This window comes from Alosa pseudoharengus, unplaced genomic scaffold, assembly GCF_046254945.1.
Source record: "Alosa pseudoharengus isolate Yale_2024_CS ecotype anadromous, Long Island Sound unplaced genomic scaffold, YU_APseudo_1.1 YU_APseudo_1.1_scf_4, whole genome shotgun sequence".
Taxonomy (NCBI): Eukaryota; Metazoa; Chordata; class Actinopteri; order Clupeiformes; family Clupeidae; genus Alosa; species Alosa pseudoharengus.
Genome location: NW_027468774.1, coordinates 30,545,061 through 30,565,434, shown reverse-complemented (window position 1 = coordinate 30,565,434; position 20,374 = coordinate 30,545,061). Strand labels below are relative to the sequence as shown.

Genomic DNA, 20,374 nt, shown 5'->3' with positions numbered 1-20,374 from the left:
CAAATTAGCTTGAAATGTAAACAAAAAATGTCAACTGGTCAAATGTCAACTGGTTGCGAATATCAGTAACCTACACATTAAACCTCGTCAGGTCAATGCTAAATCTGTGCGTTAAGTTGGCTAATTAAGTTTGGATGTGATTTACCATTTTTTCCACGAACAGATCACCTGACCATTACACTAAGAATTCCTTTTTGTTAAGATTTGACATTTGGAAACTGGAGAGCGTATTCCATGTTCCATGTCCATTACAGTGGGATCAGGGAGGATCTTCAGGGAGAGATGTGCGTGTACGGGAGATGGATTCAGATCAGAGGAACGAGATTGTGATCCTGAATTCTCCTGTCCTCTCGCGTAATGGCAGCATGTTATGAAACATTTAATATCTCTGTCTGGGAATCTGCCAGTCAGTCACTATGAGGTTACAACAATAGACAGGACACTTTGGGATGCAAAGCAGCACCCGGTAAAAATAGGACAATCAGATGCACTTGGAAAGGTGAAGGAAGGTGAATGACCGGTCTCGTCACACACCAACCTCATCTGAATTGGACGCGCGTAATGAATGATAACGACTCATTACAATTTAGCCCTGCAGTAGGTCTAATTAAAGTTCCGAAAATATTGACCTTTATTGTCCAACCCCTTCAGCAGTTCTTGTTCAAAACTTCACTCAATTTAGCATTTAAAAATATAAGCAAAATGTGCTCTGTGTGGAGACATGGAAAGGTACGTGCGCCCCCAAGCGCCATTCTAAATAATGTCACCAAGTTCAAACGAAGTTAGCCTGGGGGAAAGTGGGCTTGCTGACCATAAAAGTGCTTTTGTATCAAGGAACTTTTATCCAAATTACAGTCCGTTTGGACCAGTTCTGGCTTTGCAAAGTGCCATATTCCCAGCCAGGAGCCTAAGGGGCTTTTGACGTTTTCTTTCACCTGTTGACCCCATGCGTAGTGTTGCTAAGTAACTGAATGGCGTAGTTGGTAGTGTTGGTAGTGTGCCGCAAAACGGGAGTTCTCGCAGGTTCTGCCAGACCGCCAACTTGGGACACATCGTGAAAGAACACTGCCCAGACTACGTTCAACAAAACCTGTAAGTGCCATTGCTTTTTCTGAGAGTGCTTTTTACAAATGGTAACAAATGGCATTCTATTCTGCTGCATTTGTTTCTAAAAAATACCTAAACGGTAACCTATTTGTTTTAATAGAATGCTTTACACAATAGCGCACATGTTCATGTAAATTAAAGTACCAGCAAGGTGGACAGTGTATTTTTTTAACCAAACCCTAAAACTTAACATTAGGTTGGTGTGTGAATAACCTAACGAATGAGAGCAAGCAATTATAGCACATCGGCCTAATGTAGGCTAGCCTTATCATTAGGTACATTTCAAGTTCTCACAGAAAATCTCAGTTTGTTAACTTGTCAAGCATCAGTGCAGTTCAAAAGGCATTGTACCAGCTCTGATATTATTAATCTGATTGCTAGCTCTCAATGCACTGGAGATTTCTCTATCAGGTTACCTCCCCTGTGGCCGTACCTAGTTTTGGTGACAGGTCTCACTATTGCTCAGGGTGTAAGATGTCCGCAATGCACTGGGAGGCACGTCGCCGACAGAGCATGCTGGATCGGCGCTTGTCTATTTCCAAGCAGGTGAGCGCGGCCTGTTCCATAATTGATCAATACCGGAGGTGAAACTTGAGTGGCCAACTATTAACATTTCCTTAGAGTCTGTTGAACATCAGTGTGTAACCCTTTCAGATGGCATCGTTGCTCTATCTCTCTCTCTCTCTCTCTCTCTCTCTCTCTCTCTCTCTCTCTCTCTCTCTCTCAACTTGTAACCCATATGAAAAAGGTCACACGAAAAAAGTAGACAGCATTAGTGAGTATGGGGCATCCATCCAAGCCTGAATGAGACTGCCATAGTAAATACCGTACATCCTAAAGAATGAAAATGTAGGCCTGCACAGAGCAAGTGAAAAGAAAGGGACAGTTTTCAGATGCAGTCCCCATTGTATCACCATAAAGAAACTGTGTGCAATTAGCACCTGTGAATTAGTCCTCCCGCCCCCCAACAGTAGCCCAGGTCATTAGAGGCGGCTGGTGAGGCCTTTTAGCACTTTGATTCTGTCCCTTTCTCTGGCTTCACACATTCCTACCAGAACGAGGGATCATTGTGTAAGTGCCCGTCCCTGTTCCACTGTTGACACATCACTGTCATTGGAGCATGGATGGACATGTCTGTTCATGCAGACAGCATGAGTGTCTTGCTCATCTCCAAACCACAGGAGGTGGGTTACTGTTGTCTGAGTGAAGACTTTCTTTGTTGTAGAAGGCACACTTCAAACTTTCCCACAGTTATAAAGCCATTTTTACCGCTAAGCTTATATAAATTATATAAAAAGTGGTACCCAGAGATAAACAGTATCCAACATTTAGTTTTTAAATTCTGCTTTTCATAATTATCCATCTATGATGCAGTAAAACAACACATATGTGGAACTGTGTAAGTCCATTGTGCTATTGATTAGTTTGGACCAAAGAATGTCCAAAACTGACCACATCTGGTCTTCAGAGAAAAAAACTGTAGGGTTGGCTATTGTTAAAATGTTATTGTTTTTTATTCATTCCATTCTGATACTGCTTAGTGGTTCTGCCTCCTAGCTGTGGGATGTAAACACAATTAATGTGGTGCATGTCAGTGTATACATGACCAAGGGTAAACACCATTGAGTATGGGCTTTAAGCCAGCAAACTGTGTTATCATAAACACACTGTGTTATCAGGACCAGAGTAGTTCAGTGAAAGTTCACAGGCTAGATCCCATTACACCTTGGGTTATTGCTCTGTGCTCCGCCAACACCCCCACAATTGTTAGCAACATTAGAGATAATAGTTCAAAACACCTTGGTATGCGTGCTGTGGTGGACTTCATGCATTCAGAAATAGGCAAAAATAGAAGTTAATTCATAGGTGGAGCTGGTTTTTGGATGTCTTTAAGTACAGCTCGTTAACTGTGTGGTGGACTAACAAAACCTGCTCACTGGAATACGCCCAAGCTTGCCTCATTCTTGTTGCCCCTGTCTGCAGATTCAAAACAACCCCCCTCAGACAGAACCAGAGGCCCCTTCAGAGGCTCTGAAAGATTCACCTGTGCAGCCAGGTATGTAAATATTTCACAGAACTCTCCTTAGAGAGAAAAGTAATCAACAACTTAAGATATTGCAATATTGGATGGATATTAATATTACAGGTCAACATCCCATATCATAACCATGCAATAGCCTACATCTGAATAATACTTTCTATTTATGGCGTCTCCATACTTAGTATTCATTACAGTTTTTGCTTAGCTTACACACTTTTTGTAGAATTTGGCTCATTATGTCCAAACTCTACACACATCCAAATAAGACAGCACTTAGAGATAAACAACTCACACCTATGCCAAAATGAAACACTTTTGAGGCTTTGGTCTAAGCATTCGTTTTAAGTGTGCAATGGGTAAAAACTGTAAAACACAGGATTCCCATTCATAGTTTATTCCTAGTGCTAGACTTAAAGAAAACTTTAATTTCAACTTCAAAAAGCGTTTAATGTAGGATTACGGTAGTCTTAACCCATGAAAAATGGCCCAAAATAATGAAACAGAACTAGCAAACAGATGGTATGCACTGATATCATGGAAATAAAAAGAGGTGTCGTTAGAAAAGAGGTCTCTTCACAGCTCATTGAAACTGTAGGTAAACACAGGCTTATCGTTGGGTTCTATACAAAGTCTCCTAATCCCTAATTGACTGAACAAAGGAAGGACTGCCTCCTAATGTCATGCATATCTACCCAAGTTAGCTCACTGGTCAGGGCTATTACAATGTAAAACAGGGAAAGTCAGGGCTGTCCAATTTATGTCCACAATATGTTCCAATTCCATAAACCAGTCTAGTTTTGTATGAAACAAAATATTATTATGCTATGTTGAGCATTTTATTTATTGGATTGAATCACATATGGTAAGTGTATACAGATACACTGTGAAAAAAGGAAAAGAGGGGCTGGCCGCCACAGTCACTAAACCACAAAACATGGGATTACACAAGCTAGTCGTGTTTATCTTTAAAAACAACAATGAATTTATCCAACAGAATCATGAAAGATGAATGTGAAACACCTAACTTCTGAACAAGGAAGGCAAATTATGACAGGATCCCTTGATGCCACCACATCTTTGTGTTCCCATAAGCCTTTGCAAGAACACTGGGATAATCAGGCAGCTATCACTGTTGCCAAATGATTTCACATGCTAATATTAGATATTAGTTTAAAGTTAGTTTAAAGATTATTAGATCTAGATCATTAGATCTAGAATTGAGTTGAGCCATACTTTGTGACAATGAGTGTGTTAGGTACTGAGCATGCACAATATATCAATGGTTCTAAGCTATGTTTTCAATTGCAATGAATGCTTTGCCACAGCTTATTCAGGATGAATCATCTCAAGAACTAGTGACTCTGCAAACTCATTGCAACATCTGAAGGCCTACTCCCAGTACATGACTCAGGCTATATACAACACAGTGATGATGAAGTGATATGTATATTTAAACTATTTCAATCAGAATTAGTTGCTCAAATTGGGTTATCACGGCATAAATCAGTTTTGTAAACTAAAAGAGAAATGCTGCATTCATTTTAGACATTTAAGTTATGTGTAACCGTTGTCCACATTACAATTAAGAAAGTCCAATTGTTTTTTTCAGTGTAACAGCAGTCACCTATCAGGTCAAGTACCCTATCGTTAGACATTCTGAAAGCATCACATGGTTGAAATAGGCATGCATGCATGCACCTAGCAAACAGTGTGGTTGCAGCAAAGATTCCCTGATTGCAAATATTAAATTCATCATTCTGGAGACCTTTTCTCTGTCCAGTTTTTAGTGCACCCTAGAAATGTCATTGAAAGTTTTGGACTCACAAGTATGTTCATTTTCTGCAGTGTCTGCAATAGCATTGTACTTTTACTATACATCCACAGCAGGTCTTTATTTTTTTTATCTTGCACAAGAGGTCTCCATAAGTCCACTAAAAGCAGTAGAAGAACTGGAGGTTGCACAGCATTTCGCTGCTGCACTCATCATCACCTGTTGCACAGTGTAGTGCAGCTTTTCATGCGTCCCTCTCCCCCACTGTAGGCCATTAAGTGTATCTGACAGTCAGTCACGCTCTATTGTTCTCACACGAGACAGGAGGTCTCTGAATTATTTACACGGACCACATTCAATGCCCATGCCTTCCTGCACTGTTCCACTTCATGAGCTGTAGCGCTACCCAACTGCCTCTGGTATCTGTGATTGGAGTCCTGAGGTTTGTGTGTCATGAAATGCTGCCCTTGCTTGTGAGCCCCCTGTGAGTTGAGACCTTGGATTTTTTGTTGTTTTGAATCATTATTTTATTATTATTACACGGCTCTTCACAAGGCAAGTAGAACGCTCCATTGACTTGAATGGGCTTTCCCAAAGTTCTACGGTAAAATATACTCGCTGCAAACCATAGACTGTAAAAATATCTAAGGTGTACAAATGCAGACACACACACTATGGGTTGATCTAGGGTTTTGCCTCAGCCTCACAGTGAAGCACCTATTAGTCCGAACTCAAGCCAGGTAATGCTACTGTATTAACTTGCTTGACTCCATACCAGTGGGGAAAAAGCTACCCCTTGCATATACACATTTTGGGTGGTGACATTACTATCATAATGTATGAGCTCAGACTTCGCTATATAAATAAACATACCTTACCTACCTTCTCTTGAAAAGTACTTTCATTTGTTAAACGTACATGCCCAGCCACAATGTCTATACTCTTATACATTTGCTACATCTTAAAGTAGCACTATGTGAATGTTGGTCTGCAATGCTTGCTACCTAAAAAGCATGCAAAAGCACCACAGCCATTGGCACTCCAAAAAAAACGTGTTATGTTTATGCATAACGTGGGATGTCCTTTTGGCAATACAGTCATCAATGTTTTTGAAATGTTTTTTTTTTGTTTGTTTAATTTTTGTGGTGTGTTCCATCCCAGAACACAGAACAATACAATGCATATCCTGGATAGGGGGGAACAAAGCATGTGTTCATCTGTCCTTCACATTATCATACATTATCCCAATGAATTTGAAGAAAAAACTCAAAAAGCAGGCATCAAAAAGTGGCAAACTGTTGCATAGTGTTGCTTTCATTGTTCTTGTCAAGAGATAACCTGTTCTTGTATGTAACTCTTTCAGGTGGAAACCTATGTGTCAACTGCAGACGTACCCCTGTGAATGCTACTCAATCCAGCGGAAAACTTCAAAACAGATACAATGTTAGTGAGCGCATTTTCTTACAAGCGCTTATGTGAACATGACTTGATACATAAGAGACCACAATGCTTCGGTCTCTTCTGTGGATATTTGATTTCAACAGCCAGTCAAATTGCATTGGTCCTTTTTGTTCTCTTAAATACAACATATTTGACTATAACTATAACTCTTATAGTCAAATATGTTGTATTTAGGAGCACAAATTGATATTTAGACTATAACTGTTTATGGCTCAGTCACTGTGTTTGTTTCCCATTCTAAGAACCAGGAACTGAGCATTTTTACAGTAGAGCTGCACAATAATTGCAATCGCAATCGTAAACACAATATGAACCAACGCAATTGCCTAATCGCAAAAGCTACAAATAATGATACACAGTTAATTCTGTCACATTTACGACTTTTATATTCATTTCATCCTCCTTGACTGTGCCTTCTGGTTGGTGGGTGGGTGTAGTGTGTGAGGGGCACAGACATTCTAATTGGTGAGCTTCACAGTTAGTTGTGGGGGGTGATGTGCTTCTTGTGCACTGGGCATGCTCACCAATCAGGGGTGGCACAAATTAAAGAGATATTTGGAATATTGAACTGAATCATTTCATTGACATTCAAAAATCATAGTGCAAATCGCAATATCTGTCTGGAAAAATCGCAATTATATATTTCCCCCAAATTGTGCAGCTCTACTTTTGAGCACATACACTGAATGAACATGTAGTGGATGTCAGTCAGTTGAATTTGACAATATATGGATATATGGAAATATATTGGATATGGTGAGCATGATAGTCCTTTTAAAGTAGACTGTTCAATCTGTTATTGAATCTGATTGTTATGAAACACTGTCTTCTCTTCTGTATTTTTCAGTCTGTGCAGTACACCCAGCAGTGGTGAGAACATCTGGGATACACAGGTCAACCTCTACACCAGTAGTCAGTACTAGCCTGGTCCTGCCAGCCCTGTCTTCTGGGCCAGAAAAAAGATTATAATACAGTCAAGTATGTTCAGCCATTATTAAAGAATCTACTAAGTCCATGACTGGGGTATTGTCTGTGAAATTTTCCTTGACTACATTTTATGATGGGATGGACTCGAATGAGATCATTTAAAGTATTATATTCACACAGGCTCTTATGATCACAGATCCTCATTAGTTTCAGCAGACATGAAGTCCATCTTCACAGCAGTATATGAAGTGATGTTAATGAGAGCATATGTCAGTGGATACTTGTTTAAAGAGAACTAGCCACTTTAATTTCATGGGTTTTGGGATCTGCCATGTTTTTTATTATCTGGGGTGAGTGGGTAAAGCAGAATCAACCGACTTCCTTGACCCCTTTGTAACAAATAAATGTCTTGTTTTGTGTAATGTGATGACACGTATGGTTGTTGGCTGCAAAGTAGAATCAACCGACTTTCTTCACTGAGCATGACTAAGGGGATCTCCGCTAAGACTGTTTTAACATGAAGAGTCTGGAGGAACACGAGGAAGAAAGGCAAACGGCCTGATTCTAAAAATAACACAGATACCCTTGAGAAAAGTAAGCCCTGATAATGCTGAGATACTGCAGATTCTCATTTTATGTCATGGCTTATTACTGAACAGCACACACAATAAGGCAAGGAAAGAATCTGAGGGCCAGATGTACGTACATTTGCGAACGTAGCGTTATCAGCGGCATGGACAAACCGCAGATTGCGAACGCTGTCAGACCCAAGTTTCCGTCGTATTTATCAAACTTTAAATCCATAGTGTAGGCCTAAACTGCGCCTTTCTCCGCCCATTACCGCAATTTACGAACGTCCACAACTGAACGGCAGAGCCTACATACAAGCGCAGTTGAATAAAGTTAACTGATAACAACATTAAAAAGAATCAAATGTTTAGCGATCATGAAATAATACCATACATGATAAGATGTCAACAAGCAGGGAGATAATGAAGATCAGTAGTCCTACTCAAACTACTTGTGCACGTAGGTTATGGAAGATTTTGGTCAAATCTAGCAAGTAGGAAAGTTTAAGTGAATGAAGTGAAAGTAAGATATTTGAAAGGCCAACGAAAGTTAAGGTTGCTTTTACTTACAAAACTGGTGCTCTAAATAGCGATTCTGTTGTCTTTGAAAGGTTCTCTTATTGATGCTTTGAACTGCAATTTGGATTAACACCTGCTTTTACAAGGCAAGAAGAATAGACGTGCGCTTTCACGAGCAGTCTTTGTACATACTGCGGAATACATAATTAGGCGCTCTTTACGCTAAACTCCCACTTCCCCATGGATCCTCCCATGAATGTCATGTAACGAAAAACGCAATGTGCCACTTTCAGCTCCCGCGACTCCAGTAGGGGTTAAGTCATTTAGAGACCTCAGACCAGCCTCAGACGAGTCTAGGAAATTGACGTCAATTCCGGAAATAAGTTCATAATTTACTTTACTCTTTATGGAGAATACAGCGTTAAAAGAGGGTATGGCGTTCCTTTTGTTATGATGCACTTCCTGCGACGGTCACTCGTCTCTAAATGACTTAACTCCCTCTCCACGACAGGCAGTTTGCGCTTTAACATCTGTGCGGCCTGTACCTCGCAATGATTTTACACGCACGTTGCGAAACAAATACGCCTGAAGTGGGCGCAAAAGTGTTAGTACATTTGGCCCTGAGTTTCTGTGGGTAATGGGCCCTATCTTGGCGATCTAAAACGACCACATTGGAGGTGGTTTTGTTATCAAACGTCGGCACCTGGCGCAAAAAGGTTGGTCTTGTTTCTTAATCAGTCATGGGTGTGTTTTAAACTAATGAAAATCACATCTGTCATTCTATTTAACAGCAAGCAGCGCAACTTCAAACAGCGCATCAGTATTTTCATAGTCAGCTGCGCATTTGAAGAAATCTGCTTGCATGCGAGATGTATAGAACAGGTATCCCACTAAACCATGCTTTTACTAAAACCTAGCAGAGTATAGCCTACACGCATCTGCACTAGTGTATTATTTGAACTCATAGGCAAAGTGAAACTAACGTGGTGTCATAGTCAAGTTGTGGGTTCATTTCTCTACTTCCACTATTGTGCCCTTGAGCAAGGCACTTAACCCCGAGTTGCTCTGGAGAGAATGGTCTTTGTAATATAATTGCCATAAGTCGCTTTGGATAAAAGCATCTGCTCAATGAATAAATGTAAATGTTTCCTTTGAGATGAGATGAAGAAGATCTCTGTGTAGGAGGTGGAGTTATTTGACAGCCCAAGACCCAATTACACAACACCACAAAAAGATGTCTTTATTTTGTCTGACAAGGGAGACAAAGAAACATTGAAATCTTGTGGTGTGCTATAAAGAGCTCAGTACTTCATTCGTGGTGGCCTGCTCTGACATGAGCGTGAAGGCAAGTTTAAACTATACAAAGAAAAGCTGCGAGAGAAACAAGGAAATTACCTTGTTCCTCCATTTATAGTGCATATAAAGAAATTTAGTGCAAATTCAACAAGGCAAGTCACATGAATAACTGTCACTTCCTAAGATCAAATACTGTATTTCCTATTGCAGGCTACAAATCAAATAACAGAAACAACTTTAATGCTTTTTCTGATAGCAAAAGTTATCTATACATGAAGGGGTTGTGCTATCTATTTTAATCAAACTTCAAATGAATGATGCAGAAGCACCTGTAGACTTGGAATGCAACCAGATTATGAGTTAGCTGCTGGCTCCTCACTGGCTGGCGTTAAACACATGGGGTGTGGTGCTGTTAGTCCCACAGTCTAAATACTCAAACGTGTCCAAGGAAACCTGCTCAAAGTGGGCCAAATAGTACACGGTCATGGACACCCTGCAAATTAAGACAGGTAAACAAGTTTAGTCAGATTTCATTGAACAAAATTAGTGATGATGACTTAGCGGTTTGTGGACTACCTAACTAAATTACTTATATATACTACATTTGTATGATTGCAAATTGATATGTACATTGGTATGATACTGAAATGAGCTTTAAAAAAAGTAAAAGAAGACAGTTGCCCTATTCCATGTTTTTTAAAAAGGGTAACACTTTACACTCAGTAAGGGTACATAAATTAGCATTAATTCATGCATGAATTAATTCATGATTTATGTATTAGTATATGTATTCCTTAATATCTGATGAATCATCAGGAATTGAAATGAGTTCAGTCTGTCATTCGTGACCTACATGAACACATCACCTAAAGCATTAGGTACAGTAGGCACATCATTAAGAATTATGATTTATTATGCATGATCATACTTTCTGCCAAAAATGTGGTTATCACTGCTCAAATTCTGTTTTGAACACAACTTTGCAGTTTTCTAAACACATAATTATTCATCACTTTACTTGAGGGGCCACAGACACGATGAACTCATGAACAATTAACCTTAAATTCATGTAATCATGCTTAATAAATAATAAAATCATAATGATGTACCCACCGTACCTAATGCTTTAGTTGATGTGTTGTTCTTACATGAGGTCATGAATGAGAGACTATGGATTCATGTAAATTCCTGATGATTCATAAGATATAAAGGAATGAAGTAATACATAAATCATTCATTAATTCATTCATGTACCCTTACTGTAAAGTGTTACCAAAAAAGGTGCAGAGAACTTTGCAAGTTATTGTGGAGTATTGAGCATGTTGTATAGCTTTATTATGCATCAGATACTACAACACTAAAAATTATGGGCATACACATCCATTTAGGTCTTCTGAATGATTAGATAGATAGATAGATAGATAAATAGATACTTTATTGATCCCCAAGGGGAAATTCAATGTAGACATTGATATTGGGACACTGGAGACAGACCCAAATTCACCGTGTTACTTACTGAATTCTCAGAAATATGATGTGAATCTTTGTGGACGGAGACTTGCAGTAAGTACTGTGAATGTGAGAGACAGATGCAATGTGTTGAGAGTCTGAATGACTGTAAAGTTAATCTCACTCTCATCTAAATAACAAAACTCAAAACTTTTTGGTGAGAACTGGAAGAACATAGGCTCTAACTATTGTCCATACAGGGACTGATCAAAATACTACTAACATCTGGTGAAGAGGATGATAGCACATTGTATCCAACCTTAAAAAGCCTTCATTTCTACATCACCTCCTCATGACACTCTCCAGAACAGGACAACTGCACCAATATAGAACTAGATGTAGCAGAGATGTAGCAGAGCGGTACAAAATATGACCGCCGCCCAGTCCAGCACATTTTTTCCACAAAAATAAATCACGCTGAAAGGCCTATATGATTCTGTCTCACTAAATTGCATTATCCACACTCAATTCTCACTGATATCTGCTAGACAACAAGTACCAAAACATGATTAGTTCATAGATTTCACATGTAAAATTAATTTTATACAACCCCACCTCCATCTTGCCTGTTCATAATTCTGAGAAATTCTTGAATTGTGTGCATGTACATGTTTATGTTATGCGTGTGTGTGTGTGTGTGTGTGTGTGCGTGCTTGTGTGTGTGCCTGCGTATGTGCCTGTGCATGCAAGCGTACATATGTCTACTGTGTGAGTATGTGTCATACGTATGATTACTGTGAATGTATGTGTGTGTGTGTGTGTGTGTGTATCTGTTTGTGCACATGTGTGCACATGAAATGGGTTAACATGACCCCTGGAGGCAAACATACGGAAAAAAACGGTCATCCTAGGCCCTACAGTTCTCAAGATATTCACAGAGAACTGTGTCTGCCCTACCCTTCTTTCGGGGGGTCCAGTCCAGCGGGGGGGCTACAGATCAAAACGAAAAATTACGGTTCCATGCTATCCATGTGGGGGTACATGCCCACCAAGTTTTGTGTACCCCGGTCTTTAATGGTTGTTAATGGGATGGGTTGACATGCCCCCTTAAGACCAACATACATAAAAAAGGTGGACCTCCTAGGCCCTACGGTTATCGAGATATTCACAGAAAACTGTCTCCGGCCACCTACAGGCCAGTTGGTGTATAGTAACATAAATTAATTTATTGTGTAGCCCCCCATGAACGGAATTCCACGAAACTTGGCGTGCATACAGAGGGTGTCATAATGATCCTACACTTTCAATTTTGTACAGTTCAGACTTTGTTAGGTCACAGATACCTTCAATTACAACACCTCATTTTTACTTTTTTGTGTTTAACTAGGTGGCGCTATACATGAAATGAGTGGTTATGGAATGGGTTGACATGGCCCCTTGAGATCAACATACAAAAAAAATGGTCCTCCTAAACCCTACGGTTTTCAAGATATTCACAGAAAACTGTGTCTGCCCTACCCTCCTTTCGGGGGGTCCAGTCCAGCGGGGGGGCTACAGATCAAAACGAAAAACGATGGTTCCATGCTATCCATGTGGGGTTACATGCCCACCAAGTTTCGTGTACCCCGGTCTTTCAGTGTCCCGGGAATCATTGACAGAAATTTGGGCATGCGAAAAAAAAAAAAAAAAAAAATCTGACTAAACCTATATGACCGCCGCTTCGCTGCGCGGCGGTCATAATAACCAGAAAGTCTATTCCAGACATGGAAAGTCAGGGAATTTGATTATTCCTGGGGCAAAGTCATGGAATATCAGGGAATTAATTTATGGAGCAGTTTAAAATTGACTTGCCAAAATACATACAGATATATTTCCCCGCAGAATTGTGTATATCTGGTTATTAGCTTTATTGCTTTGATTCATTATATAGTAGGTCACGGAATTTCAGTTTTTTTGTCAGGGAAAGTCAGGGAAGTCATGGAATTTTACATTTGACTTAGAGTGGGAACCCTGATAGCAGGACAGATCCAACAATTTATGTATCTAGATCCTCTCTGCTCTCAGCATCCAATAAAAAAACTCTTTAAAAGAGTCAAGTAAAATGTTGTTTCACATTTTTTTCTGTTTAAGTCACTGTGCACTCCTGTGTAGTTTTGTGTTTGAACATAAATTGTTGCAAGAATGGCAGCGCTTTCATGACTTATTCTCTTTAACTGATACCATGCTCCCTTTACTTCCACCAAAGCAAAATATGAATGGAAGTATTTACATAGGTCTACCTACAAGGAGACTCTAGTATAGTTGAAGTACAGTATGTTAAGATTTGGGGCCCTATCATGACATTCTAAAGCGCATCGTCACTCGTCAAAAGTTTATTCAAATTAGGTAGGATGTCCAGTTCACATTGGGAGGGGTTTCGTTATCAAACGTGGAGCGCATGGCACAACAAGGTGTTCCTAGGTTTTTTAATCAGTCATATGGGTGTGTTTGGGGCGTAATCATTTAAACCAATGAGAATGACATCTGTCATTCCCTCTAACGGCGCAAAGCGCGATATGTCAAATAAATGCATCGGTATTTTGGCATTCAACGGCGCATTTGAAGGAGGCTGCTTGCGAGACCGCATGGAATAGTCATTCCTAAACCATGCTTTACTAAAACCTAGCATAGCCTTCACACATTTGCACTCGTCTATCATTTGAACTCATTGGCAAAGTGAAACTAACTTCACCAAGGTGTCAGTCAAAGACAAGACAACGACAAGACAGTTATATGCAGTTCCTTTCACTATTGACTGACAATAGGTTACCATCGAAAACATACTTACCCTAATATTGCTCAAATGACTGAATAAATCAACAGTTATCCTGCAGAGGAGTTGCTTATATCTCGTGACAGTGCGTCTTCAGCTGTGCTCCATACGTGTCTCTCACCTCTCCCCTAATCACTTTTAACCGTCATTAACAATTTGCAAATAATGGTGAATAACTACTCATCATGAGATGTACAGTATTTCGTAATATCTTTATTCTAATTATGTTTCCCATTGTAATCGTGCAATTTGTAATGTTTTGCATGGATGTGCGTTGGTGTGCGTTCATGAATGATAGAAGGATGGTGCGTGCACCTGCCAATATGACTGTTGACAATGCGCTCTTTAAAATAACATATAAACAACTCGCCATAGACTTCTGACCAGGTGTACAATAGCGATTTTTAGACAATGCGCCAGGCCCCTCCCTAGGTTGTTAATTGCCACACCCCTGGGTGCATTGTTTAAAAAATAAACATGCAAAATACCGAATTAAATTTTGCGCGGGTGGAAAACGAGTTTTACGCCATGCGCCAGTGTGCAAAATACAGCCCTTTAAGATATTGGGCCCTATTTAGCTGATTAAGTGCGATGTGCATGAACGTTAAGGGTGTGTCCGAATCAAAATAGCCTATGCTGTCTTGATAATGGTAAAAATCGTCTGCGCCAGGTGCATAGATAAAAAGGGTTGCTCTTATTTTTCTTAATTAGTCATGGGTGTGTTTTAGGCGTAACATCCATTAAACCAATGAGAGTGACATCTGCCATTCCCTTTAAAAGCAAGGATGCAAAATAAAACGCGTGTTGGTATTTGAATGAGTGAGCGCATCTTTGCAGAAGAAATCTGTTTACACATGAGACCGTGACCAAGTCATGATGAAAGATGTACACAGATGAAAGCCAATTAATATCATATGAACTTTTTTGGTGCTGCCTCATTGAATTGATCAGCCTGAAAAAATCACAATAAGTAGATTACAAGAGATCCACACACAGCTAAGACCCATAGTTTCATGATTGTAGATAGACTACAAGAGATCCACACACAGCTAAGACCCATAGTTTCATGACTCTTGACAAAACGATCTCTATTTGATCATTTTTACAACTTACATCAGCCCATCGTCGGTCAGACTGACGAGAACCTTGAAAGAGAGCTGTGGGAAAGAAAAGAGTAGCAGAGTTGTGAAGTCAGCACATTCTGTGGGAAGCCCTTAATCTTTAATGAAAAGATTGTATGGACTAAAAGGATAAACAATGTTGGCTCTCCTAGGATTAAGTCAAGTGCAGTAAGTTGCCTATTCAAGCACAAACAGGTTCAAGATGACCCTTTTGAGTGAAAAGCCATTTCACAATGCATAACTTCATACAGTATGTTACCTTAATACTAGTTGTTAATGTATTTTGTTACTTAGAGGCAGTAGACATGGACATCAGTCAGACACACAAACGCACACATGCACATCAGTCAGACACACAAACACACGCATGCACTCACACACAAACACATGCAGGCACTCACACATACACACACACAGCTTACTTTTCCCCCAGATCGTGGTAGGATGGTAGTTATATTGGCATCACTAGCTGAGCCGACAACCGTGTCCATATAGAAAACCTGCACTTCAAGGTGTGAGGCCTTCACCACTGCAAAGTTATCATTGCTGATATTCAAGGTGTTCTGCAACAGAACAGAGCATCACCTCAGCCATCAGCCATGATTATGTGATGAGTGACAGTGCTTGTTCAACTGCATTTGCAAATAGATATTATAAAAATGAATTTCAAAACACTAAAGCTCAAACTCAAAAGGTAGAAAATACTACATGCTATCATTTACAGTGTTGTGTAAAAATGAATTGAATTTAACACACAAATTCAATCATACTCCAGAAATAAAATCCTACCATGACAAAAGATATAAAAATGTGATGGTTCCTTTAGCTGACATTTGTAAGACTAGCAAACATTAATAAAGTACTTAGGGCATCATTTATTATTATGTAATGTTTGTCTATCCTCAAATGAATGGTTTGTTAGCAAATAAATTGTCTGTTCAATCAATGAATCATTACTGTTCATTGTTTCTTAATGTTAATTACTTTACATTAATTATGTTTAAGAGAGTGTGATGTTTAAGTTACTTTGATGAAGTTTGTGTACTTACAAAGAAATGTATTATTTATTAAAATAAATTCCATGGATATCATGGAATTCTGGATAAGAACCTCATAGCTTATGGGCGGTCCATGACCCCAACAAATGTTCCTTTTATGAAACCTAAGTTATAGAACGGTTTAACAAAATGCTGTTCCACTGAATCTGAATTACACTTTGACAATATACGCACATGGACGGTGATATTGACGGCCTTTGGTGTGAAAGCCACATAGGCAGACTGAAAGTCTAACTCTGAGAGAGTCACACTGCGGGGGAACAGGAAAAAGAGGACGAGTCCACTGAAGAGCAGACACAGCCCGACTGACACGCATACATACTGCTTCCTGTGGAGTTAAAAAACAAACATGTACAATTTTTAAAGATATAGTCTGTACAATATTGTTTAACTATACGGTATACAGGGTTGGGTCAGATTACTTTGAAATGTAATCCATTACTGCTACAAATTACATGGCAATTTTTGTAATCAGTAACGTAATCAGTTGGATTACCAAAAACATGTAACGTAATCTGATTACTTTAGGATTACTTTTAGATTACTTCAATAAATATGTCCCTTAAGTAAAAGACACCACCACTGAATTGATGAAAGAATTCTCATTCTATTTTTCTCTTTATTATTTCATTACATCTAAGAAATCTCTTTGCTATGAGTAAAGCATTCCTGTGTGAATTAACTGATCTTTTCCTCCAAAAATCTTAATGTAGCCCCTTGTTTTAGTGTTACCATTTACTTTGAGGTCACCAGGTCCATTTGTCTGAAAAACACCCAAAACTAATACATCTCTATAGCTATTCTCCACTTTGGGGGTGGTGTTTTTGTGGTTGAAATTTTCACCCCATCCCAAAATTGATCACTTAGTCGTCATGGATGTGATCATGGATCACTATTCTCCAAACATGCACAACTCAGTTTAACCTTTATAAGGGCACACCTGGACAATGAATTTAGCTTTCGCTGGATTTTTTTGACCCAGGGACATGGCCTGAGATTAAATGACACCATGTCCATTTCAATTGTGGGGGTGAGAAAATTATTCCTTTGGGATGTTTTTCAACCAGGGGGACCTGGTGACTTTCTCAAAGTAAACGGTAACACTAAAACACGAGGCTATATTAAGATTAGGAGGAAAAGATCAGGCAGTGTCCCGAGGGACCTGCCCCAATAGTAAATAAGTTAGTAAGTAAGTATAGATACTCTTTTGATCCCGGGAAATTTGGTCTCCCAATCACAGAGCACACAGTGAACACACAGTGAGGTGAAACACACAATGAGCACACAGTGAGGTGAAGCACACACCAACCCGGAGCAGTGAGCTGTCTGCTACAGCGGCGCTCAGGGATCAATGAGGGGTTAGGTGCCTTACTCAAGGGACTCAGCCGTGGATGTGGGCATGGGAGAGCAGTGCTCAACCACTTCCCCTGCCCACATTTTTTCTACTGGTCGGGGATCGAACCGGCAAGCCCGAAGCTTGTCAAATTAAAAGATAGCTAGGCTATCATAAAAAAAGTTGCATTGTTTGCATGATAAAATGTAATCAGGTAATCCCCAACAATGTAACTGTAATCTGATTACACTATTTTTTTATTGTAATCTGGGCTGATTATAGTTACTTGATTTTTGTAATCTGATAACGTAATCCAGATTACATGTAATCCGTTACTACTAAACCCTGACGGTATATAATCATAATCAATATTACACTACAACGTTCTGATCGCTGTTCTTACACTTTTATCAGTTCGGCCTACAAATTAATTGATTTTTAAGGAAACTATTCACACAGTACAGTACTGAACAACACACACACACACACACACACACACACACACACACACACACACACATAAAAAAACACATACACACACGCGTGCAAACACACACATATCGACAGAGACTGATGTTAACTCACGTGTGTCTTGGCTTGAGTCTCTGGTCTGTGCATGGTATCACTGCTACCAATTTGTTCTCTTGACCTGAATATACAATAAACATTAAAGAGCTCAAGCCATTTTAGAAGAAGAAATCAATTTCTAGGAAAAGTCCCTGTAAACCAAAAATAAATATGTGTTGTGGGTTTGTCAGACCACACCAAAAGATGTCATTATCAGGGATAAGGAGTAGCCTGGGTGAACCCAGAAAACCCTGTTAGCATATTTGAATTAGCAATGTTACAAAAACCCAGGCACCATCACAATCGTTTTCCCGGCATGGGGCGGGCTTTCTATGATGACAGATAGATCAGTGTATTCAACACACACGCACCTCTCGGGATGCGGCCTGTGCCCTGACAGGTGGGGCAGTCCACTGTATCTTCGGAGGCAGATTTGCCCTCTGGCCTCTGTTTGTCCTGTGGTAAAATGAGCTGGGCGTCATCAGCCCCACTGCGACTAAGATGGGCCCCCATCCCACGCTAGAGTGAAGATGAGACACAAGACCTTGAGCCCTAGGTCACTGATAAGAGTAGCCTAATAGCAGCTATACAATGCAACATAATTGTCCCATCGAAAAATACCTAATTTTGCTTTTTGCTACTCTGACGTGTGCCGCGCGCGCTGTAGCCGACATAGATTTTGAGCCTGGCGGCAAGCACAACAAAAAGCGCATCCTAGCGGAGAGCGCCAACGCCTGCCCTTCCTATGTAGACCTTTACTAGGCTAATTTTTTTTTTGTTGGTAATCTTGTTGTTTAAATAAATACATGTGGAATTAGAATATAATTCATGTCTCATGTGCCTTGTACATAGAGCTCATTGAAGCTATTTTCATCCGACCAAGCACTCTCAGCCAAAGTTTTTTCTTTGACGAGGGGAGGGGGTGAGACAACCACATAAAGTATGATTGACTACTAACTTATTAGAGTAAAATTTCATGGTAAGCCCACCAAAGGCAGAGTGGTGTGGATGGTCACACACAAACACACGCACAGTCACGTAACTAACATGATGCAGCAAAGGCTAGCCCAGGTAGCGTTTTTAAACTGGAAGTAGGCTAAAGACATTACTTTTCCCTCATTGAGATTAAAGGCAAGAATGTAGGCTATATGTGTAATGTAGGCTACATTATGCTCAGGAAGAAAGTGTTTCTTCACGTCGGTTGTAAGCTATTCTAATTCAGCTGTAAACAGACGAGATGCGCGTTTAGGAGAGTTTCAATTGCAGGGAGGGGGAGGAAGTAGCGAGCTAGCTCTCTGTTTTGTTTGAAAGTCAACAGATGTGACCGCATCGCTTAGAGCACCTTTAATATTATCGAAATTATGGGTGATCAATACAGGAAAAAGGCCTGGATCCCAAGCCCAGTGAAAATGTGGGTGGAAGTTAGCACTTGAGCAATGCTGTTTTTTAAGATGGTGGATGTTAACTGGCTGAAGCTAACCCTCAAAATCCTGACCCCCTTGATTTAAATCCAAGCTTGATTGCTAGCTACTGACCTAGAGTCTGTCTCAATTTGTGTACTTACGTGAGTACACTTTCGTGTAGTATACTATGTGCACTGTGTGCTTACTGGCGGAGTGCGCAAATTTTAACAAAATAGTATTCACACTTCAAACAATGTTCTGGTATATATTTATTTTATTATTTTTATCATTTATTCTACTCCTGAGTTCAAAGTTCTAGGCTACTGGAGGTTCAAGACAGTAAACATCGCGTGAAGATATGCGTCACGTGAAAGCTCCTGTCACACTTAAGGTTTATTTGCAAAAAGTAGGCTGTTTTTGTCAACATTACGTCCTCTCTCCCTCTAGTAGGCTACAGATTAATCAATACCTTAGGTCTACATTCCATATCAAATGTAAAGCCTACTTAATATATATACCAGTTTTTAATAAATAAAATCAGTTTCCAGCAATGCCAGTTTCGGATGTGCACAGGTACAATTGTCAGTAGCCTACAACGAGTTGTTTACTCACCAAGTTAGGCTATATACTGCAGTGTGACGGTCTCATGTTGAAGAAAACACTAACATCGCCAAGCACAACTCTCAGTGGGGCGGAAAGCAATCCCCTGCGATGACACATTCAACGCTGTATCCTTAGTTTTCTTTCGACTGGGTTTCCTGGTTGTCGTGACGTTGCAAAAACGAGACCTTTTTATTTTTTGTTATACGAATCTGCTGCCATCCTCTGGAGAGTCATTAGTTGTCTGTACTTGATTTGCAATGGTGGCTTTGGCATAAGATGCAGAGATGTGATATATTATGCCCCCCCCCCCCCAAATAAAATAAATGATAAAAATAAT

The 20,374-nt window shown here is 39.8% G+C and overlaps 1 protein-coding gene across 1 annotated transcript; it reads right to left on the bottom strand.

The window, feature by feature from the left end:
* Positions 1–9,609: 9,609 nt before the first annotated feature.
* LOC143102323 (transmembrane protein 106B-like) lies at positions 9,610–20,198 on the bottom strand. Its single transcript, XM_076265833.1, has 8 exons — positions 20,047–20,198; positions 18,403–18,550; positions 18,050–18,113; positions 16,306–16,459; positions 15,496–15,636; positions 15,066–15,109; positions 11,208–11,261; positions 9,610–10,184 (listed from the first exon to the last, which is right to left on the bottom strand). Exons 2-8 carry the CDS (start codon positions 18,542–18,544, stop codon positions 10,067–10,069), a joined length of 717 nt encoding a protein of 238 aa, XP_076121948.1. The 5' UTR covers positions 18,545–18,550; positions 20,047–20,198; the 3' UTR covers positions 9,610–10,066.
* Positions 20,199–20,374: the final 176 nt, after the last annotated feature.